Genomic DNA, 24067 nt, shown 5'->3' with positions numbered 1-24067 from the left:
GTGCCAAGGACTCAGTAGTGACCCAAACAGCCCCAAACCCTGCCTCCTGGGACTCCCATTCAGCACAGGAAGACACCCTCATCAGCAGTGAGGACCCAGTGTCTTCAAGGCTGTGATGGGAGAAGCACAGGCAGAGTGATCAGGGCTGGCACAGAGGAAGCCCAGAGGAAGCACCTGTCTCAGCCCGGAAAGTCAGGGAAGGCCTCCTGGAGAAGGAACCACCTGAGCTATGACCTAAGTGATGAGTAGTAGGGTGGACTGAGTAAAAGTGCCTGAGCAAAAGGAACAGTATGAACAAAGACCAAGAGGTGAAAGGGAAGCATTTTTCCTCCGCTTTCATGGAATGAAACGTGTCCTATGGTGCTGAGGACATGGCAGTAACCAGGACACCCCTGGTTCTGACCTCATGGGACTCCCAGTCCATAAGGGACGCAGACCCATTACCAGTGATGACCTAGGGTGTTCAGGGATGGGAGAGGGGAGCTCAAAGTGGGATGCCTGGCCCAGCTGAGGGAGCCACGAAGGGCTTCCTGAAGGAGGGGACATCCCAAAGAAGACCTGAGGAAGGAGGAGCTAGCTGGTCAAGGGCAGGGTACAGGGAATAATTATGTGCCAAGGCCTGGAGGACAGGAGCCTAGAAGTTCCTAGAAATTGCCAAGAGCTCAGTCAAGTCAAAAAGGGTGGAAGCAGGGGGGGGTCCCACAAACTGAAAATAGCAAAATTACCAAAGACTAAAGACGCATGCCTCCCCATCTCCTTCTCCCCGCCTTGACCTTAATGATGAAGGCCTCCATTCCTAAGGAGAGGAGAACCGGCCGTGGGACGCTTCGCGCTCAGAGATACCTATAACTCGGACATCCTGCCTAGGAAGGGGCCCGGGACGCCTGTGCTAGAAACCACGGCAGCAATCACTGTTTTCCTCCGTGTTTAATTCGGTATCACAGGAGCACCAATAAATAGTTCCTTCCCGCCCCTGCAATCTTCCTCCTGCCCGGGGCAGGGCCCCTGAGGCTGGCTTCCCGTAGCGGGAAGGCACCTGCAGCCCCAAACGCCGCGGCTCGGGCCCGCCGAGCCGCGGCACCTGCAGGATTCCCGGAAGTTCCGAAGGGGCGGGCCCGGGGCTTTTCGACAGCAGGCGAGGCCGCGGGCGGGGCGGGGGCGGAGCCTCGCCAGTACGCCCCCCGGGAGGGCGGGGCCCCTCAGGGGGCGTGATTCTCGTCCGCGGCTGTCACGATGACGTCCATCCAAATGCGCATGGCCTCGGGGCTCGGTGCCACCATGTAGAAGAGGCGCTCGTAGGTTTTCACGCAGAACGTCAGGCGAGGGTTGGGGCTCTGGAGTAAGCAGAGTGAAGGTGGTTAAGAGGGCATTTGGGTTCGAATCCCAGCCTTGCCACTAAGTGCTGTGTGGCACTGGACACGTTACTTAGGCTCTCTGAACCAAGTCCCCCATCTGTCTTCGTAAATAATGCTACCTACCTCACTGGGTTATGAAAACCAAACGAATTAACATTTGGAGGCTTCGAATTTGGGGAGCAGGAGGAATTTAGATGGAGGACTCATGTCCCCTCTGTAGTCTACCTTATATATTAGAAATACAAGCTTTCAAATTTCCCCTTTCCAGAATCTAGGTTCTCCTGGTTTGTCACTGGGGAAAGCTAGTATCTACACTCCATTTACTAAGTACCTACTTGCCAGCCCTGAACTGAGTAAATCCCTTACACACCATTGCCTGCTGTTAACCTTCTCAACTCTGAGGAAACGGGGTTGAACTATGCCCATTTTGGAGGTGAGAAAAATAAAGCTGGCTAAGGGAAGTCACTTTCCTGAGGTCCCACAGCTGGGGTTCCAATCTAAGCTCTAAAAGGCCATAGTCAGGGCGCCTGGGTGGCTCAGTCGGTTAAGCGTCCAACTTCGGCTCAGGTCATGATCTCGCGGTTCGTGAATTCGAGCCCCGAGTCGGGCTTGTGCTGACAGCTCAGAGCTGGAGCCTGCTTCAGATTCTGTGCCTCCCTCTCTCTCTCTCTCTCCCTCCCTTCCCTCAAAAATAAACATTCCTAAAAAATAAAAGGCCATAGTCGGTTGCTCTCCAGAGCTCTCTAAATACTATACCAGTTGCCAACATTTACATTTCTGGCACTGCACTTGTACCAGTTTCGAATTCCTGAGTCCTCTAGGGTAATAGAGTATGAAGTGACACCATGTGGCCCATTCCCATTTGGCAACTATGGGCAGAGGCTGAGAAACGATCATCTCCTTAAGATGGTCCCAGGCTGCCTGGGTCCTCACCCTGCCGTCTTCAGTCATTTATTCCCAGCTTGGCATCAGAGCCTGCCAAATTTTTGCTCTAGATCTTTTTTTTGCCCCAAGACAAGTAACAGTGGCAGAGAGCCAGAGACTGGGCTGTTAATTTTTGGTTGCTACAGTGAGATGACCGGTGGGCTCTTGTGCTGGGTGGAGTACCCTGATGGTGCAGTCTCTGGGTGGCCTTTCCCAGGGACAAGCTAAGGTTTGACTGCAGGGGCTCTGACCAGGAGGGCAGGGGGGCACCACACGAGGGCTTCACCTTGAAGGCACAGCGTAAGTGGTCGTAATAGACTTCCTCTATGGCCTGGAAGTAGATGACGCCTTTGAGCTTGGTCTCTTCCTTGTCTGATGGAGGGAGGTGAGGGAGAAACAGCCAGTGAGAGGTTTGCATCTGTGCGTCAGGGCGGGGATGGCCAGACCCAAGTCCAGAGACTGGTGCTGGGGTGAGGGACTGGTGACAGAGTCTGAAGGTCCCTAAAATACCCTGGTTGGGAGGTGGGTGAATGTTGAGGTTGGAAGGGAGACGGACAGGACTGGGGAATGGGGTCTGGGGAGCTGGAATCCTAGGTCCCTGAGTGCCTTGGTCTTGGAGAAGAAAAGAGACTCAAGGAGAGGTTGAGAATCATGGACTCTCCTGGAGAGGGAGGGTGAGGGGCCTGGACCCCTGGGTGTTGAGGGTGGGGGAGGACCCGGACAATGTCGGTTCAGACTCTTCCCGGGTGTCTTAGGAAAATGGGGTCTGGGGGGCCAGAATTGTATGAAACTGTCACCCGTGTTACTGAGGAGGGCTGGGGGGTTGGATTCCAGGTTGCTCCTGGGGCTGGGGAGCCAGACTCGTGGGCTTAAGATAGAAGGGGTGGGGGGGGGGGGTGTCTCTTAGGCGTCTGGTGGGGAAGGCCTCCGCTGTGGCCACTTCCAGGGTCTTGGGGTCCCAGGTCCCAGGCGGCCAGGCGGGGCTTACCGGCGTAGTAGGCCAGACGGCGCGCCTGGCGGTCAAAGCAGAACCACCGTTTCTTCCAGGTCTTGATGCGGCCGCCCATCTTCACCAGGGATCCGCGGCAGCAGCCCCCCGACACCCTCACGTGCGGGCAGTTTTCCGGGTTGTGGCCCCAGCGTTCCAGGTGCTGCCTGAGATCCAAGACCCGGGGGCCTGGGGGGCGGGGTGGGGGCGTGGGCGGGGCCTGAGGAAGGAAGAGAAAGGGGGGGGCTGACATCAAAGGGTCAGGGAGGGGGCGGTCCTGCAGCTCACCTGTGAGGCCCGCCACAGCCTTTCAACAGCAATATCAAGAGTGGCCATCATGAGAATGATCGTGACCTGGCAGCTACGTTTCTGGACCATGGCACCTTGCCCAGGGCTTTCTAGCAGCAACAACTTGACTCCCCAGGACTGCCCTTGGGAACCGGGCTACTAGGAGCCCCATTTTACAGATGAGCAAATTGAGGTACAAAAATATAAAATAATCCACCCGAGGTATCACAGGGCTTCTAGGTGGCAGAGCTAAAACACAAATCCAGGCCTTCCCGCCCCTAGAGTTCACTCTGAAACACAAGAGCTATGTCAGAGAAGTGAGGGAGCCCAGTGGGACCCTCATATCCTGTGCAACAGGGACCAAGTAAGTGATCAATACTTGAGAGCAGTTTCTACTACTATTGTGGTTATTCTTGTGATGAAATCAGCAATTCTTACCTGTGCTAAGCACTTTATAAGGATAATCCCTCGGCCCCCTCAAACTCTCTTGGGACATAAGTACATTATTACCCCCATTTTATAGATGTGGAAACCAAGACTCAAGAGAGGTTAAGTCACTAGGCCCAAGTCACCCAGCTAGAGCCGACAGAGCCAGGATTCACCAAGCACAGCGATCATCTCTGGTGGCCATAGAAGGGAAAAAAATTAAGGCAATGAAAGTGTCTACTGTTCGTAAGGCCCAGCCTGATCGCACCTATTCTTTTCCCTGCAAAGAATGGTATAATCCCCCACAGTCACACTGAGGCTCAGAGCACTGTGTCCCAGACTTGAGCGCACAGGCAGACCCCCTAGGAATTTCGTTAAAAATGCAGCCACAGGGGAGGGGTGGGGAGGGTGGCTGGATGGCCCAGTAGGTTGATCGTCCCAACTGAAATCAGTCGGTTGATTTCAGCTGGAGTGATGATCCCAGGGTCGTGGAATGGAGTCCCATCTCAAGCGTGAAGCCTGCTTAAGATTCTCTTTCTCTCTCTCCCTCTGCCTTCTCCCCCGATCACATGCTTGCTCTCTCTTTCTCTAAAATAAAAACAATACAATTAAATTAAAAAAAATTTTTAAATGCTGCCTCGGGTTCGGTCAGGGGTGGGTGTGAGGTTCTTCATGTCTAACAAGCTCCCAGGGGTCAGTGCTGCTGGCCCATGGGCCACGCCTTGGGTATCAAGGGCTGAGAAAACGAGTTGAGGAAACAGAAGTAAGGCCAGAGCACGGAGGGTTGAGAAACAGAGGAGACTCACTGCATGGAGATGGGGAAGGTGGAGGGCAGGTGCAGAGGAGCTGGAGGAATGCATAGGAGGGGAAGAAGCAGTTACAAGGTCAGCCAGCAGGGCCTGGAATCTTCTATGGGTCCTGTCGCCAAATCCAGACAGTGTCACTAACGGTCACCAACGTGTATGAAGGTCTCACTCCGTGTTCAGCACGGTGCGAAGTGATCACAGTGGTGATCACCTCCCTTCCTCTCAAAAACAAAACAAAAACAAAACAGAAAAACCAAAACCAAACCAAAACCAAAACCAAAACCAAAACACCGTCTATTGTCCCCATTTCCCAGATGAGGCAACTGAGGCTTCTAGACAGGCAGTGACTCACCAAGGTTACCCAGGTAGGACGTGGCAGAGCGGGGCCCCAATCCAGGAGAATAGACGGGCTCGGGACTCGCGACTCCACCGCTGCCCCTCCATGTCACCCCCACGGAACCCCTGCCCCTCTAGGAGCCTCGGTTCCCCTGTGCTGAAATTCGGGGCTATCACAGCACCCTCCTCGTGAGGGTGTTTCAAGGACAAGCTCTCGAGCTCTTGTTCAGGGTCCCAGCCCCGATCGGGCATGCGCACAAGAAGGCGGCCTGGGGTGCAATTGGGGCGGGGGTGGGGGAGGCGCGACCAGGCACAAAGCAGGGGGCTGATGAATAAATGATGATGCTCCAAAGCAGGACTGCTTCATTTTTAATGAGGCAGAGCTCATGCCTGGCAGCCCGAAGTCTCCACTGCCCTTCCCGGTATATTTTCCTCCCTGGCTCTTATCAGCCCCTGACACGCTGTTTATTTTACTTATTGATGCTGGTGTTTTTTCGATGTGCCTCCCTAAACGCCAGCTTCCCCCAGGGCAGGGACTGTCATTTGGGTCACTGCCGTACCCCAGGGTCTACCACACAGTAGGCACTCAAATATTGGTTGAAAAAAAGTAATAATAATAATAAGGAAAGGACAGATGGTTGAGAAAACAAAAAGCAGGTTGGGAGCAAAGTGATCATTTACGGGAAAAATAAATTCACAAAATATGGTTCGATCGGTGCACGTGAATAAGATTCGAAGTCTTCTCAGCAAGAGAAAACGCTTGGGCCTCCAGAGGTACAATGGGCGACCCTCACTTCCCCCAGCGCAAAGCATTTGTATTCATGCTATTAGCATAGATAAAAATAAAATTTTAATGAGGAACAGTCAGCTAAATCCAGAATATGCAAAACTCTACAGGATACATGACTCAATTTTTTTTTTTCCCACCAATAAATGGCATTGTTTAAAAAGTAGGGAGGGAGGATTCTTTTTTTTTTTTTTTTTTTAATGTTTTTATTTATTTTTTGAGAGAGATACAGAGCAAGAATGGGGAAGGGGCAGAGAGAGAGACAGAGAGAGAGTGAGAAAGAGACAAGGAATCCAAAGCAGGCTCCAGGCTGTCAGCACAGAGCCTGAGGCGGGGCCTCAACCCGTGAACCTGGAGATCATCATGACCTGAGCCGAAGTGAGGCTTCACCGACTGAGCCACCCAGGCGCCCGGAGAGGGTTCTTAGTATTAGAGATTTAGGAGACATTTTAAACGCATTGTGTGTACTTTGTTTGGATCCAGATTTGAATAACCAACCATAAAAAGACATTTCGGCGACCATTAGGAAGATGTGAATATGGATCACACATTAGAATGTTACAGAATTATTAATCATCTCATAAAGTATGACAATGGGATTTTTGTTATGTTGAAAAGAGAACTTACCTATTGGAGATATACAGGTACGGACGAAATGATACAATGTCTGAATTTGCTTTAAAATATTCCAGTGCATGGGGTACCTGGGTGGCTCAGTGAGTTAAGCGAGGGACTTCAGCTCAGGTCATGATCTCATGGTTTGTGGGTTCGAACCCTGCATTGGGGTCTGTGCTAACAGCTCAGAGCCTGGAGCCTGCTTGTATTCTGTGTTTCCCTCTGTCTCTGTTCCTCCCTTGCTTCTGCTCTGTCTCTCTCTCTCTCTCTCTCAAAAATAAATAGACATTAAAAAAAAAATGCTTTAAAATATTCCAGTGCAAGATGGGAAGTAGGTGAGGGATCAGTAAAACAAAGCTGGCAAGTCAAACAAGATTCAAAACTGATTATCACTGGGGCGCCTGGCTGGCTCAGTTGGTGGAGCATGCAACTCTCGATCTTGGGGTTGTAAGTTCAAGCCCCGCGTTGGGTGTGGAGATTACTTAAGAAAAAAAAATCTTTAAAAAAGGAAAAAAAAAAAAAAAAGAAAAAAGACTGATAATCACCAAAGCTGCATGTTGGGTATACAAAGGCTTATCAATCTATTCTACCTCTGCATATGCTTGAATATTTGTATAGTGAAGTTTTTTAAAGAATCGAACACATTTTTAAAAGTTTTGCAAAGCCTCAGCATATAGTTGCCCTCATTCTACAGTAACTGCTGACGTTGTCACCTACTTATAGAAGAGGAAACTGAGGCACAGAGAAGTAGAGCATGTTACCCGAGGACATGTCATGGATATAGTGGGAACAGAAACCAGGCCTTTTTAGTTCCCCTCCCCTTGCCGAGGTCACTTTTCTATGACTTTCGAGGAGAGGAGAGGGTGAGATAAAGGGCAGAGGCCAGGGCAGAAACAGAGCAGGGAGGTGAGGCTGAGGGCAGGGGTGGACTGACCATGATGGCAGGTACAACAGGGCCTGAGGAACCTTCTGTGCTTCTTCTCATCCCTTCCTGTGGGTTCAGGAGGAAGGACTCAATGAGGATGCTAACCAATAAGAAGTGGGGGAAAACTTACTGGATCCCTGGGTCTGAGGGAGGAGGGGCTGGGGGCCTGAACCCCTGGGTCTGAGGGGGGATGGGCTGGGGGGCCTGGATCCCTGGGTCTGAGGGGGAATGGGCTGGGGGGCCTGGATCTCTGGGTCTGAAAGGGGAGGGGCTGGGGGCCTGGACTCCTGGGTCTGAGGGAGGAGGGGCTGGAGTAGGATCTCCTGACCCTAAGCAGGAGGGGCTGGGGTCTCACCCTGGCCTTGAGCAGTCGCTCCCTTTCCGCCACAGCCTGCTGCAGGAGCCGCTCCATGCGGGCGATGTCTGGGTGGAGGGCCCCACAGCTGGGAGGAGGGAACAGAGACCAGGGCAGGCTCCAGTGGCCTGGCCTCTTCCCATTTCCCCACCTTCTCCCTGACGTCTCACCTGTTCCCAGGGCCACAGTTCAGCAGCTGATAGAGTGGGTGTCTTCCAGAGTCTCCCGATGTTGCTGGGAGGGCCGAGCCCTGCAGGGGTCCTGGAAAAGAAGGGCTGGGGCTAGGGGACCAGGATGCTCCCTTGTCTAAGCACCCCCCACCCCTTACAGGCATCCAGATTCCTCCATCGTTGCCAGGGGAAGGGTGGTGGTGGGGAAGGAGGTACGTGGGAATAATGGGGGGGGTGGAGGTGCGGGGAGACCCTCACCAGTACAGTGGAGGGACAGAGGTCGGGGGGATCCCCTCTGGCTCGCTCTCTCTCCCCTCTTCCGGGGCAGGCTTCCAGTCCTCTGGAGGCCAATGGAGCCCTACAAACAAACGCACAAGGCCCATGCACACAACAGTCTCAACTGTTAAGCCGGAGGACCGCCAAGGAAAACCAGTAGCTACTCGGCTCCTATCAGAAAGCCACTGTACATGTGATGCTGGGGAAAAGCAGCTAGTCACCAAGGACCACACAGGGCAAGGCGCGGAATGGCAGATTTAGAGACAGGAAGTAGATTCGTGGTTGCCAGGGGATGCGGGAGGAGGAAATTGAGGGGTGACAGCTATAGGGTGCAGGGTTTCTTCTGGGGGTGATGAATATGCTATAAAACGGATCGTGGTGATGGCTGCACCACTCTGTGTGAATATACTAAAAACCACTGGATTGTATACTTTAAATGGATGAACTCTAGGGGCACCTGTGTGGCTCAGGTGGTTAAATGGCTGACTCTTGATTTTGGCTCTGGTCACGATCTCACGGTTTGTGGGTTCGAGCCCGGTGTCGGGCTCTGCGCTGACAGCACGCAGCCTGCTTGGGATTCTGTCTTCCTCCCTCTGCCCCATCCCCTGCTCGCTCTCTCTATCTCTTTCTCTAAATAAATAAACTGGTAACCCAGGCTGTGCCCAGGAGGTGGACTGATGGATGGAAACAAGGGTGGGAGAGTCATCTCCCTGAATATCCTGCCATACCCTTCAAATGTTGAACAAGGGGAATTTTGGCTTTAAAAAAAATAAATAAACATAACAACCCAATGTAACCTGTGCTCCTGGACCAGAAAAAACTTTGGTTTTTGCTAGAAAAAACAATGGTGGAACAGCTGACAAAATACGAATAGGATCTGGTTATTTTACTAGTATTATCTCAGTGTTAGTTTCCTGAATTTGATCACTGCACTGTGGTTATATAAGAGAGTGACCTTGACCTTGGGTAATAAATGTAGGAAGGGTTTAGGGGTAAAGGGGAATCATGCTGCAGAGAAAGATAATAAAGTGTGTGTGTGTGTGTGTGTGTGTGTGTGTGTGTGTGTGTGTGTGTATGGAGAGAAAGGATAAGAAAGCAAATGTCAAATGTGGTAAAATGTTAATTACAGAACCTGAATGCCAGGTGTATAGGAATTCCTTCTACTATTTCTGGAGTTTTTCTGTCAGTCTTACATTACTTCAAAATAAAAAGTTACTAAAAAATGAAGACAAACTTATTTGACAGAGAGAGAGAGAGAGAGAGAGAGAAAGAGAGAGAGAAAGAAAGAAAGAAAGAAAGAAAGAAAGAAAGAAAGAAAGAGAAAAAGAGAGAAAGAACAATGAAATCATTCTAAAAAGAAAAACAGGGTTGCCTGGGTGGCTCAGTCTGTTAAGTGTCTGACTCTTGATTTTGGCTCAGGTCATGGTCCTGCGGTTGGAGAGATAGAGCCCTGCATCAGGCTCTGCACTCAGGGTGCGGAGCCTGCTTGGAATTCTCTCTCCTTCTCTCTCTGCACCCCCCCCCCCCCCCCCATGCTGCTGCTGCTTTCTCTCTCAAGATAAATAAACTTAAAAAAAAAAAAAAAAAGAAAGAAAGAAAGAAAAAACAGCAACTCTGCATAGATAATAAGGAATGATAAAAATAGGAGCGCCTTGGGGTACCTTGGGGGATCAGTCAGTTAAGCATCCAACTTCAGCTCAGGTCAAGATCTCACAGTTCGTGAGTTCGAGCCCCATGTACAGCTCTGTGCTGACAGCTCAGAGCCTGGAGCCCCATTCAGTTCTGTGTCTCCCTCTCTCTCTGCCCCTCCCCTGCTTGCACTCTCTCTCTGTCTCTCTCTCAAAAACAAACAGACATTAAAAAAAAATAATCATAAAAGCTCCTGGCTGGCTCAGCCAGTGGAGCAGGTGACTCTTGGGGTTGTAAGTTTGAGCCCCATGTGGGGTATAGAGATTACTTAAAAATAAAAATTTGTATTTATTTTTTTAAGTTTATTTATTTTGAGACAGAGAGAACATGCACATGTGCACAAGTGAGGTAGGGGCAGAGAGAGAGGGAGGGAGAGAGAATCCCAAGCAGCTCCCACAAACCACAAGTTCATGACCTGAGCCAAGACTAAAGAGTAGGACGCCCAACCAACTGAGCCACCCAGGCGCCCCCAAAATAAAACCTTTCCTTAAACAATGATGTGTGGGTTTTTTTAATGTTTATTTTTTTTTTTTAGTTTTGAGAGATGGAGAGAGCCTGAGCAGGGGAGGGGCAGAGAGAGAGAGAGAGGGAGACAAAGAATCCCAAGCAGGCTCCGCATCGTCAGCGCAGAGCCCCGTGCAGGGCTCAAATTCCCGACCGTGAGATCACGACCTGAGCCAAAATCAAGAGTCGGACGCTTGACCCACTGAGTCACCCAGGTGCCCCCAAAATAAAATATTTTTTAAAAGAATAATAAAAACAATACACGGCATAATTTGAGCACCAGCAAGGGTACTCACTGCTGTAGATCACAACTCATCAAGATATTTAATCTGTGGGGCGCCTGGGTGGCTCAGTTGGTTAAGCGTCCGACTTCGGCTCAGGTCATGATCTCGCGGTTTGGTTTATGAGTTCGAGCCCCGCGTCGGGCTCTGTGCTGACAGCTGGGAGCCTGAAGCCTGCTTCGGATTCTGTCTCTCTCTCTCTCTCTCTGCCCCTCCCCCACTCACACTCTCTCTCTCTCTCCTTCAAAAATAAATAAACATTAAAAAAAAAAGATATTTAATCCGTGAGTTAGTAACAGTAAAGGAAGGCAAGTCTCTCGACAGAAGTATTGCAATGAATTGGTGAAGAGGAACAACAGACTAGAATTTTAGCACTTGAGACCCCTCATAAACTAAAGATGGAGGCACCCATGCCAGAAAAAGAGAAACAGGTGCACGGCGCCCAGCACAGTGCTGACCCTGCATCTGCTCAGGGCCCCACAGTCAACTTTACAGGAAATACAAAGAGGCAGAGAGGTGACAATGACCCCCACGAGGCAATCAGCAAACCCTGCCTGAGAAACTCCACAAAACGCCCATCTGGCTTCCTCCCCAAGTAAACTGCCAAGGGGACAAAAAAAAGAAACAGAGGGGAAGTCTATAGATTAAAGACTTAAAGCATACAGCCACTTAAAAAAAAAAAAAAGAAAAAGAAAAGAAAGAAAAGACAGACAGAAAGAAAAAGAAATAGGAAGACTAAACTATAGTGTGTAGGGACACACGCTTAACTGACGGAACTTTAAAGCAAAGAGAAAGACTATAGATACTGTAAAGCTCAGGCTGGTGGCCATTCTCTAGGAGGCGGAGGGGGTCATCATTCAGGGGCATGCGGCGGGTTTCCGGAGCAGCTGTTGGGTCTACCTCCTGACATAGCTGGCAGTTCCAGAGTGTTCCCATGTAATCATTAAGCTGTGCAAGTGTTCCACGTGATTTTCTACACTCATGTTATCTCTAACAAAAAAAAAAAAAAAAAAAAGTTCCAGGGCGCCTGGGTGGCTCAGGTCATGACCTTGAGGATTGCGAACTCGAGCCCCGCATCGGGCTGTCCGCTGTCAGCACAGAGTCCTCTTCAGACCCTCTCTCTCTCTCTCTGCCCCTCCTTGGCTCACGCTCTCACTCCCTCTCTTCTTTCTCTCAAAAATAAACATTTAAAAAAAATTTTTTAAGTTTGAAAAAATAAGAACTGCGAGTATTTATCAAGTGCTCATTATATGCCTAATGATGTACCTGGCACTCCGCAGAGCTACCTAAACTTCTAAAAGCCCACAGGGGGGCTCCTGGGTGGCTCAGTCGGTTAAGCATCTGACTTTGGCTCAGGTCACGATCTCACGGCTTTGTGAGTTCGATCCCCTCATTGGGCCCTGTGCTGACAGCAGGGAACCTGCTTGAGATTCTCTCCCTCTCTCTCTGCCCCTCTCCGCTCACGCTCTCTCTCTCAAACATAAATAAATAAACATCAAAAAAAAAAAAAAAAAAGTAAAAGCCCAAGGAGCTGGGAAAGTTTCGTTCCCCTTCACAGGGAGGAAACTGAGCCCATGTCTGTTCCCTCTTTCCTTGCTTCAAAAGATGTTCCCAGCACATCCTCGCTGAGACCTTAGACACCTGGCACTGAGGAAGTGAGTCGGCAAGATGGACTCAAGCCTTGTCTGCATGGCACTTATGTTGCAGGAACTAAATAAACCATCACACAAGTAAGTGCATCATCAGAAATTGCTGTGAGATGGGGCACCTGGGTGGCGAAGTCGGTTGAGCGTCCGACTTCGCCTCAGGTCAGGATCTCACAGTTTGTGAGTTCAAGCCCCACATCGGCCTCTGTGCTGACAGCTCAGAGCCTGGAGCCTGTTTCCGATTCTGTGTCTCCCTCTCTCTGTCCCTTCCCCACTCATGCTCTGTCTCTCAAAAATGAATAAACGTTAAAAAATAAAAATTAAAATTAAAATTAAAATTAAAAAAAAATTGCTGTGAGCAAAGATAACAAGGTGTCAGAAAGGAGGATCACCTTCCAACTGGAAGGGTGGGTCTGGATGCTGACCCTAAGGCCCAAAGAATGAGAGTTGGCCAGGGAAGACTGAGGGGAACAGTGTTTCAGGTAGAAGCAGCAGCAAATGCAAAGGCCCTGAGGCAGGAGCAAGTATGGGATGTTGGCAGGTCAGCGCTCCTGCAGCTCAGCAGAGCGTGTATGGGGGACAGTGGTGAGAAGCGGGCAGGACTCATAGGCTGAGGTGAGGAGGCCCAGAGGGCCGCTGACAGCTTTTGGTGGGGAGGACTGAAGGAGGAGGGGTCGCGATCGCTGGCTGTTGTGTGGGAAACAGATTGCTGGGAGACGAAAAGTAAGGTGGAGAGAGCTATCAATGAAGAGGCTGGTCTAGGGTCCCCAAACCAAAGATGAGGGTGGGAGTAGGTGGAAGAAGGGCACTAATAATTATAATACTACTAATAATTGTAATTATAATCATAGTAACAGCAGCACATTCACCGAACACCTACTGCGTGCCAGGCATCATGCTGAGCACTTTAGCCACTAACCAGTGGGTTCTGTGATTCCCATTCGGCCGCTAAGTAAACTGAGGCAAAGAGACATGTCTCAGTTCAACCACCTAGGAAGTGGCAGAACAGCTGGACCCAAGCAGGGTCAGGACTCTCAGCTATCACGTGATCCTGGGAAGGTGGGGGGAGGGTTGGATTTGGGAGGGATTTAACAGGACCTGGAGGCACAGAGAGGAAGGAGCAAGGAAGAATATTATTTGTTAATACTCTTCATTTGTCTGTGTTTACCTGGCTGAGTAAATAAATACTCCCCGGGCTCATCATGTGCCCGGAGGTCCCCAGCTGCTCCCTCCGAGATAGTATTAGCCACGTTGCCCACTTGGATTCTGAAGGATTCCTGAGACACCCTTGCCTCCTGAAAGGCATGGGCCGTGGAAACAGGCAGACCTGGTTCAAAGCTATCTCGGCCACTTCCTGGGGGTGTGACCTTGGCGATTCCTGTCTTCTCAGGCTTGATTTCCTCTCTGTAAAGTGAGTGCCGTCCCACCACCCTGCTGCTGCGGTTGGTGCAAGGATGATGTGAGTGGCCTCGTGCAGAACACCCAGGAGAGGGCCTGGAACGTTCCCCCAGGTGACATCCAGGCGCAAGGTGGGTGTGAGATCCACGCAGTGGGTATAGGGCCCACGGGAGCCAATAGCTCAGGTAATAACTCCATAGGAATGGACAGGGCCTCCCAGCAAGTCTTTATAGATATGCAATTTACTTCTAAGGATCATAATTACCCGAGGTCGTGTTGCCTGGCAACCCAGTTGTCACTTCACCTTTATCAGGTTGCCAGGGGAACCAGCTGGAGAGTTCATTTCCCATAGGGAAGAGCTGCAAACCCTTCACCCAGATAATAATGGGACCTACTTCTGGGGGTTCTTCTGAGCAAAGAAGGAAATATTTTTTATAGATAGATTTATTTCATGATATATGTATTAGACGGTACCATGTAACACTGCCAATATATGACTGCTTCTCACTCCCAAATAATAGCTTCAAAATGATAAAATGGCTTAGAGGGCACCTGGCTGACTCAGTTGGGTAGAGCATGTGACTCCTGCTCTCAGTGTGGTGAGTTCAAACCCCATGTTGGGCATGGAGCTACTTAAAAAGAATGAATGAATGAATGAATGAATGCATAAATAAATAAATAAGATAAAATGGCTTAGAGCAGACCCTGGCCTACCTTAAGCCTTCAAAAATCATGACTGCTGGGGCGCCTGGGTGGCTTAGTCGGTTGAGCGTCCGACTTTGGCTCAGGTCGTGATCTCACTGTTTGTGAGTTTGAGCCCCGCATCGGGTTCTGTGCTGACAGCTCAGAGCCCGGAGCCTGCTTCGGATTTTGTGTCTCCCTCTCTCTCTGCCCCTCCCCCACTCACACTCTCTCCTTCTCTCTCAAAAATAAACATTAAAATTTTTTTTGAAAAATCATGATTGTTACTAATCAATAAATACTATATATTACATATTACACGCTGCATATAATTATATCAGACAATACAATAACGTTAATAATAATTAATATTGACTAATGGTATCATTGTGTGTACAAAAAAGGACACATGCACACACGGGTATTCACAACAGCACTGCGTAAACTACAAAAGCCTCAAATCCCCAAAGCCCCATTGAGGTCAGGCTCAATGCCCCCCGTGTAGACTTCTGTACCCCACCAGAGCCTGGAGCGGTTAATGCACTGAAAACAGTGCCTGGGTTCAAATCCCATCCCTGCTGCATTCCAGTGAGATAACTACCTTCACCTCCCTGCCTCCATTTTTTCACCTATAAAAAAAATGGAGGCAAGAACCCACCTGGTAGTATCATTGCAAAGACCAAATGACTGAATCCATGCGAAGCATTTGAAACAGTGCCTGGGGGGCGCCGGGTAAGCATCGGACTTCAGCTCAGGTCATGATCTCATGGTTCCCGAGTTCAAGCCCGGCATCGGGCTCTCCCCTCTCAGCGCAGAGCCCGCTTTGAATCCTCTGTCTCCCTCTCTCTCTGGCCCTCCCCAGCTCACGCGCACCCTCTCTCTCAAAAATAAACGAACATTAAAAAAAAAAAAAAAAAACAACATAAAGATAAAATAAAATAAAACGGTGCCTGGCACACTCCAAGGACCCAACAAATGTCAGCTGTCACCATTACTATTGCTTATACTGTTGTCGTTAGAGTCATTAAAAATGATGAGCAGCTCTAAACGTATCAGTGGAAAACAATCTCCATGGTAGAGTGTGAAGTTAGGAAAAAAAAAAGTTAGCCAACGAGTGGCTGATGTACACATGTTTTATTTTTTATTTTTTTTAATTTTTTTTTAACGTTTATTTATTTTTGAGACAGAGAGAGACAGAGAATGACCGGGGGAGGGTCAGAGAGAGGGAGACACAGAATCTGAAACAGGCTCCAGGCTCTGAGCTGTCAGCACAGAGCCCGACGCGGGGCTCGAACTCACGGAGCGCGAGATCATGACCTGAGCCGAAGTCGGCCGCTTAACCCACCGAGCCACCCAGGCGCCCCACACACTCTTTAAAAAAAACGCTTAAGTGATATGCCAATGTCTAAGCGCTTACGACGCGACCGCGCCCCTGAAACAAAGCTTTTCACCTAATATTCACCCCTACCCCGTGCCCACCTCTGACACTCCCTACTCTGTTTCATTTTGAAGAGTTAGCAACAACCCCTTCAACGAATGTTGTAACCCGTTAATAAGTGGGGACCCCCAGCGTTAGGGAGAGCTGGAAGAAGGCATACCCAAGAAACAAGTAGCTGTGCCAGGGAGGGGGGCTAGGGCCAGTGGGGTGGAGAGAGGAGGCCTTTTTATCTATCTTTTAAAATGCTGCTTTTAAAATGCACTCCTGGGTGAAAGGGGGAACACTTCTGCATTGCTGGTGGAAATGCAAACTGGTGCAGCCACTCTGGAAAACAGTGTGGGGGTTCCTCAAAAACTGAAAAATAGAACTACCCTATGACCCAGCAATTGCACGACTAGGCATTTATGCAAAGGATACAGGTGTGCTGTTTCAAAGGGGCACACGCACCCCCATGTTTATAGCAGCACTAGCAACAAGAGTCGAGTTATGGAAAGAGCCCAAATGTCCACTGACGGATGAATGGATAAAGAGGATGTGGTATCTATATACAATGGACTTATTACTCGGCAATCAAAAAGAATCTTGCCATTTGCAACTACGTGGAGGGAACTAGAGTGTGTTATGCTAAGCGACATTAGTCAGAGAAAGACAAATACATGATTTCACTCATACGTGGAATTTAAGATACAAAACAGATGAACGTAAGGGAAAGGAAGCAAAAATAATAAGAAAACAGAGAGGGAGACAAACTGTAAGAGATGGTTTGAACAATACAGAGAACAAACTGAGGGTTGCTGGTGGGGTGCTGGAGGGAGGGGGATGGGCTAAATGGGTGAGGGGCATTAAGCAGGACACTTGTTGGGATGAGCACTGGGTGTTCAATGTAAATGATGAGCCACTAAATTCTATTCCTGAAACGATTACTACACTATATGTTAACTAATGTGGATTTAAATGAAAAAAAAAAATTCTATTAAAAAAGTAATTAATTAATTTTTAAAAATAATAATAAAAATAAAATGTCCTCCTGGAGGCACCCGGTTCCATTTTGCCAGGGGAGCGGGGGGGAGGGGGGGATATCAGGCAGAAGAAAGAAAATCGATACGGGAAGCTTGAGCCTCATAAAAATTAAATTAAAATATCCCTCGATCACGCCTCCCTGTCCCCCATGCCCCCGTGGCAGAGAGAGCCACCGTGAACGTTCTGGAGACGCAGTGACAGGAAGACATGGGGGGGAAGGTACCTGCAGAGAGCTGTGCACAGAGAAGAGGCAGGAAGAAGTGGCGGTGGCAGTGTGGGCGGCGGGGTCCTGCAGCACCAGCAGCTGGCGGTCTGTCTTCTGGGTGAACAGGAGCTTCAGGAGAGGGGGCTGAAGGTTAATGGGAGCCACAAAGATCACAGATGACCCACCAGTTCCCAGATGCTCTGGCTCATGGCTCCAGCGTCAGCCCATCTCTCAGACGGAGAGACAAAGGCTCAAGGTGACAAGAGAGCGAGACCCTGGTCTTAGGGAACAAGGGCTCTGGGCAGAGACTGTTTGTTGGTTCCCTGGGGGGGCGGAGGGGGGGCTCCGGGGCCTGAACTCCTGGGTCCCAAAGGTAAACGCGTTTAGGGGGCTGAGAAATGCAGATCCCAAGGGAGAAGGGGTCTGGGGGCCTGGACTCCTGGGTCTGAGAGGGGAGGGGCTGACAGGTGCAGGACATCCCCTTACCTTAGTGAGGGCCTGGCTGGACTCAGAGAAGTCCCCTCCAGGGGTTCCCTGAAGGCAGTTAAGCTGGAGCAGTCGGCTCCGTTCCTAAGGGAGAGCAAAGCGATCACCACTTCCCATATCGCCGTCGAAATGGGATGCCCCAGCAGCCTTCCCTGACGCCAGGAGACATCCTGGGGTGCCGCGTGGCGACGGGATGCCCCCAGAGGGAAGTGAGGACAGCTGCACGGGCCTCCAGGAGGACTTACCTGCGTCAGGGCCTCAAGGGCCTCCTCCTTCTTCTGGCTCAGCCCCCTGCTCTCAGCTGCCATCTGCTCCCCCAGCGCCTTGAGCTGCTCCTCTAAGACCTGGATCCGGCGCTGCAGGGCACACCCGAGTGACCTGGTCACTCAGCTGCCCCAGGGCTCCCGGCTGGCTCCCACAGAGCCAAGTCCTCCTCGAGAGCCCGGGGTTTGTCGGACCGCGTAACAGAGACCCTGGGACTTGGGAGCTGGGGGCTCAGAGTTAAACTCCCTGGTGCCCTCTTCCCTTTTAGGGGTCCAGAAGAGACCTGGGGTGGGTTGGAGGGGCTGGAGGGTCCGATGTACAGATAGAGACCGAGGGAGACAGAGACCCAGACAGAGTCGCGGTGAAGAGAGAAAGAGACAGAGAAACAAACCGGAATAGCTACAAAAAAGAAGGACCGAGATAGACCCCCAAGAGAAAGATGCAGAGAAAAGAGACAAGATGCGACAGAACGGAGACAGACAGCAGCTGTGTGAGACAGGAGGGGAGAAGAGACAGTGACAGGAAGAAGATCCAGAAGTGGAGGTGGGCAAAGGAGACCCATGTCAGACCCTTCTAATTGAAAACTTTAGAAAACTTTGTGTTAAATATAGTCAAAACATGTCACTTTTTCCAGTAGGACCTGTCCGACCATTGAATACGAAACTCCCAGAGAGGGCCGGCAGGGTTCTCTTTTTGGACTTGGGTTTGAGAGGCAGAGAACGCAGTGGCGAAGACCGAGTAGGTTCAGATCCCAGCTCTATCCTCTGCAGACTGAGTGACCTTTGGAAAAGATTACTCGAGCACCTTGACCTTCAGTTCCTGTACTTATAAAGTGGAAAGAAGGTAAGGTGTGCCTCCTAGGATTCTTGAATGATTCAATGAGCAAAGACTCATGAAACATTTAGGACCGTGCCTGGAACATAGTAAATGCTCCATAAACATCAACGCTTGTCCCTGCTCCAAAGAACGGGACCCAGGCGGGAAAGGAGGACAGAGAAAGGGCCAGTTGTGGAATGGAGGAGACAGAGGGCAGCAGCGAGGGAGGCAGGGCCAGCCCGGCCCGACTTACCCTGTGCTGCGCCACGCTGGCCTGAAGTTCCCGGACCTTGGGGTCCAGTGCCCGGGCCCCGGGGCTGTCCCGGTCCTCGTCCTCCCGCCGGCTCTCCTGCTCCAGCTGCTGGAACTCTAGGTCCTCGTAGGCATGCTGGGCCACATCCAGCTGTTCCCTCATCTGCGGGTGGGAATGCAAAAAAAGACTGGGGCCCAGGGGGGTAGTGGGCCGGGGCCAGGAGTCCCGGTCAAGGAGGTAAGAGGGACCTGGGGATCTAGCCTCCAGAGTCCTGGGGCTTACAGGGCTGGGGCCTGAACTCCTAAGGGAGGGAGGAGGGGACTGAGGGCCTGGACGTCTGGGTCCGAAGGAAAGAACGGCTCAGACCCCAGGTCCCCGAGTCTATCTGGAGGAGCCTCACCTCCTGCACCCCCTGCAGAAGTCGCTCACGCTGGTCCTCTGGCTGTGAGTCGAGTTGTCCCTGGGCCTCCTGGAGTCGCTGGCGAAGAGCCTCCACCCGATCCCGCTCCTGGCTCAGTTGCTTCTGTTCCTGAAAGAACAGCCGGGCTCTGAGCCACAGTCTGGACACAGGAAGTGAAACAGAGGCCAGCCCAGCCAGAACTCAGAAGCCTGCCTGGGTGCCAGGGCCAAGAGTGCAGGGACCCTATCTGTCTGGTTCTGTCTATCTGTAACGGCTGGGTCCGTTACACTCAGAACAGACTGAGACAATCAGGGCAGTGGGGCACAGAGACCGGGAATCGAGAGTCGGGAGCAATTTCTTTTTTTTTTTTTTTAATTTTTTTTTCAACATTTTTTATTTATTTTTGGGACAGAGAGAGACAGAGCATGAACGGGGGAGGGGCAGAGAGAGAGGGAGACACAGAATCGGAAACAGGTTCCAGGCTCCGAGCCATCAGCCCAGAGCCTGACGCGGGGCTCGAACTCACGGACCGCGAGATCGTGACCTGGCTGAAGTCGGACGCTTAACCGACTGCGCCACCCAGGCGCCCCCAAGAGTCGGGAGCAATTTCTACAGGGGTGATCCAAGACTTCCTGGGTGGGAGGAGTTTAAGGTAAGCCTCAAAAATCAGGGAACATTTAGGGGCGCCTGGGTGGCTCAGTCAGTTAAGCCTCCGGCTCTTGATTTCGGCTCAGGTCATGATCTGATGGTTTGTGGGATCGAGCCCCACGTTGGGCTCTGTGCTGACAGTGCAGAGCCTCCTTGGAAATCTCTCTCTGCCCCTCCCCTGCGCGCGCTCTCTCTCAAAATAAATCAACTTGGGGGCGCCTGAGTAGCTCAGTTGGTTGAGCATCCAACTTTCGATTTTGGCTCAGGTCATGATCTCACAGTTTGTGGCTTCAAGCCCTGCATCGGGTTCTGTGCTGACAGCGTGGAGCCCAGTTGGGTTTCTCTGTCTCCTTCTTTCTCTCTGTCCCTCCCCTGAGCTCTCTCTTTCTCAAAAGAAATAAAGAAACGTTAAAGTAAATAAATAAACTTAAAAAAAAAAAAAAGAATGAGGGGCGCCTGGGTGACTGACTTCAGCTCAGGTCATGATCTCAGGGTTCGTGAGTTCGAGCCCAGCATCAGACTCTGTGCTGACGGCTCAGAGCCTGGAGCCTGCTTGGGATTCTGTGTCTCCCTCTCCCTCTGCCCCTCCCCCGCTCATGCTCTCTCTTAAAAATAAATAAAAATTTTTAAAAATTTAATAAAAAAAAGAGAACGAATAGGTTCTTAAAGAATTTACATACAATATCATAGCTGGGATCGGTGTTTAAAACTGGGGACAGGGAAGCAAATTGGGGGACAGAAGACAAAACGGGAAGATTAATCACTGCTGACGCCGGTGGGCACAACCACACGGCCACCATCCGACTATTCTGTTTGTTGGTTTGACATTTTTCCCAGTATGACATTGAAAGACCAAAGAGGCGGGGCGAAAGGAAGACCCCACTCCCACAACCCCCCCCCCCGCCCCCCCCCCCCCCCCCCCCGCCATGAGTCAGGTTCTAGAATCACGGTCAGGGAGGGAGAAGGAAAACAAGTACATCTGCCCATTCCCCACCCCACCCAGACCAAGTATCCCCACTTGGGGAACGGGGATAACCCTGGGGCTCGGGTCCCAGGAGCACCACCAGGAATATCCGTCCCACAGGAAGGAAACTGGTGGTGAAGGTCCAGCAGGACCAGACCTGTTCCCGCCGTTCCCGGCTGCCCTGCTCCGTTTCCACCTGCTGTCCAAGCAGCTCCCGGAGTTGCTCCTCCTCGCGCCGGGCAGCCACTCGCTCCCCAGCCAGCTCACCCCGCAGAAGGGCTACCTCCACCTCCATCTGTGGAGAGAATGCAAGGACTGGGGCCCAGAGGCCTGGGTCCGAGGACGGTGTGGAGGCGGGGCACTCGGACGCCTGGGAATCCTTGGATTCGGAGGGAGGATAGGGCTGGAGGCCTAAGAATCCGATTCCGCAGGAGGAAAGGCCTGGGAGCCTGGCCTTGAGGGCTTCCCTGGAGCTGGGGCCAGACTTCCCACGAGGTCCGCGGCCTCACCTCGATCCTCAGCTCCTTCCTCTGGCGCTGTAGCTCCTTCACTCGCTGCTCCATCAGGGCCACGCGGGTCAGTGCCTCCAGCTGCTGCTCTCGAAGCCGCCGCGAGGCCCCTCGCACCTTCTCTCCAGGCTGGGTGGATGCGGGGGCCGCGATCTGTGCTGGGGGCGGAGCCTCCCCCTGAGGTTGAAGGGTGCGTGGTCAAGAGGGGAGGCCTCACCCCTCAGCCACCGGGTAGGTCAGTTCCCCACCGCATTCCCCGGACTGGGGGTCCCGATCAGCCCCAGTCAGTCGCCACGCCCGGTTATTCAAGTGGGGGAGGATGTAGGTGCGGTGTCCCCCGGCCTGGGAGGAGGCCCAGGGGCTGGCAATAGGGGAGGGGGTATGTGGCCGACTCAAAGAAGGTGCCTTTTTGGATACCCAGGTCCCATTCCCGGCGCTGCGTTTTCATAGGCCCGGATCTCTGTCTCTCTGTCTCTCTGGCTCTCTCCCTCTCTCTCCCTCTCCCCCTCCCGCCCCCCCCCCCCCCCCCGGGTCTGAGTCTTTCCCTCTGTTTGGGCTTTGTCTCTCCGACTTAGTATCTGTCTCTATCTCTGAATCGCTAGGTCTGTCCCTCTCAGAGTATGTTCCTTTCTCAAAATTTGTTTCTCTGAGCATCTCTGTCCTTTGTTTCTGGGTTTCTGTCTGTGTCTCTATCCTCATCTCTCTGAGCCTCTGTCTCTGGTCTGTGTCTCTGTCTCTTTTGGGTCCTTGTCCTTGTCTCCCTGTCTCCGGGTCTCTCTATACCTGTCCCTCTGTCACCCGCCAGTGCCTCTCTCTGGGTCCCCCCGTGACCCCTCCTTCGCCCTCCAGGTCCCTCACCGCGTCGCGGCTGCTCTCCGTGCTGCTGCCTTCTCCCACTTCTTCCTCTTCCTCAGCCTGCTGCTCAGCTCCTCGGCCGCTGGGAAGCTCCTTCACTCTCTGGGGCTCCTCGGGGGCCTCGGGGACCTCGGGCGCCTCCGGCTTGTGGGCGTCCCCCGCGTGCACCTGGGGCTGCGTAGCCCCATGGGGCCGGTCCTCCGCGTCGCACTCCGGTACCGGAGGCGGCTGGCACCCCTCCTCCGGGCCGCTCGGCGTCCCCATGGCCGCTTCGGGCTCCGGCGGAGTGGGCTGGCCCTTGCGTTCCGGGGGCGTGGTCTGGCAGCGTGGGGGTGTGGCCCACGAGGCCAGAGCAGCTCCCGACAGCTCGGGCGCGTGGAAAAGAGCTCCAGGAGGCGGGCCTAGGAGATCAAAGACTGGAACTGAGCACTCGGAGGCGCGGCCTGGAGTTTCTGGGGGCGGGGTTCGATGGCTCCCAGGGCGCCACACCCCCGAAGGCCAGACCGGAATTTGAGTCGGGGTCTTAGCACGCCCCCTAGTGGCCTCTCCCTCCTACCCAAGGGTCTAGCCTCCGACCCTCCCCGCAGCCCCTCACAATGCCTTAGACCACCCAAGAGCGACCCCATCTCCTTCTCCCTCCGGGACTCCGGCGTCCGGACTCCCGTATCCTCCTTTCCCGAGCCTTGGGAGACTTGGCTCCGACTCCACCTGAAGGGGGAGTAGCGCCGCTGCCTTCTCACTCAGGGATCCGGGAGTCGGGGCTCCTAGTTTCCCTCTCTACACAAACCAAGAGTCTGCGTCCTCTGCTCCTCCCCGGGGCTAGATTCCCAAACTGCAGCCTCCCTCCTCCCCCGAGCGCCCAGAAGGCCGAGCTTCCAGCCCTGTCTTCCCCCGCAGCCCCGGCCCCCTTACCAGCTCAGGCTTCGGCGCGCTTCCCTCTGCGCTCCGGGCGCTGCCTTTTCTGTCTAGAGGACAGGTGGCTGGGGAAGAGGGAGGAGAGAAGCTGTTCTGTCCCCCTCCCCAGCAGCCCGGAAGTGGAGGGGGGGGGACAACAGGTCCAACAGCTCCCGAGGGAGGAGGGAGAGACCAGCTTGCCCCGCCCGCGGCCGCGGCATCCGGCCATCCCGGCCCCACCGGCCCCACCCTTGGAAAACCCAACATCGCGACCCCCCACTCTGCCTCCAGTACCCCCCCCCCCCCGTTCCCGTCCCCTAAAGGGCTACTCGTCTTGATCACCTATGTATAAATGCCTCCCTAAGGCCCAGACCCCGGGAATCCTGAAAGAAAAGGGGGGGAAGGGAGATAGGGGCCTCTCCCCTCTAATGAGCCCTTTAGAAGGGCTCCGACCGGTTTGGGGAGCTGGGCAAGGGGAGGGGGTGCCCTGAGCTGAGTCAGAGACCCGCCCACAGACCGGGAAAGTGTGCCCCCCCCCCCATCTGTTATGGGGTGGAGGGCAGAGGTTAAAGGTCTCAGCCAGACCCTTTCCTCTCTGGGCAAAAACAGGAAAATAATCGGCACGTGAGAAAGGATTATTGGATGTCAGGAACTGTGCTAAACACTTTATACACGTTAATTTCATCCTTACAGTAGCCTAATGAGAAAGGGATTACCATCTCCATTTTATAGCTGGGGAAACTGAGGCTGAGAGGGACAAATGTGCACAAAGTCTATACATGTTGTTAATCTTAAAGCTGGAGTTGTTCTCTGGAAAGTCTGTGTTCTTAACCATTAGGCATACTGTCACTCTGGCGCAGCCAGG

At 52.3% G+C, this 24067-nt stretch overlaps 1 protein-coding gene across 2 annotated transcripts; it reads right to left on the bottom strand.

Annotated features, from left to right (window-relative positions):
* Positions 1-908: 908 nt before the first annotated feature.
* PHLDB3 (pleckstrin homology like domain family B member 3) lies at positions 909-23344 on the bottom strand. 2 transcript variants are annotated; one of them, XM_019434547.2, is made up of 16 exons: positions 23221-23343; positions 22312-22709; positions 21454-21630; positions 21102-21239; positions 19333-19461; positions 18933-19094; positions 17845-17955; positions 17600-17683; positions 17132-17242; positions 8234-8333; positions 7976-8066; positions 7806-7893; positions 7460-7516; positions 3268-3487; positions 2566-2651; positions 909-1334 (listed from the first exon to the last, which is right to left on the bottom strand). In XM_019434547.2, exons 2-16 carry the CDS (start codon positions 22570-22572, stop codon positions 1200-1202), a joined length of 1950 nt encoding a protein of 649 aa, XP_019290092.2. In that variant the 5' UTR covers positions 22573-22709; positions 23221-23343; the 3' UTR covers positions 909-1199. The 2 variants fall into 2 exon arrangements, with proteins under 2 accessions (XP_019290092.2, XP_053761810.1); XM_053905835.1 differs by lacking the exons at positions 909-1334; positions 2566-2651; positions 3268-3487 and adding an exon at positions 3497-4569 and having other exon boundaries at positions 23221-23344.
* Positions 23345-24067: the final 723 nt, after the last annotated feature.

Source organism: Panthera pardus, unplaced genomic scaffold, assembly GCF_024362965.1.
Source record: "Panthera pardus isolate Hobbes unplaced genomic scaffold, ASM2436296v1 HiC_scaffold_18, whole genome shotgun sequence".
NCBI classification, from domain to species: Eukaryota; Metazoa; Chordata; class Mammalia; order Carnivora; family Felidae; genus Panthera; species Panthera pardus.
This window is presented reverse-complemented; position numbering and strand designations above follow the sequence as displayed.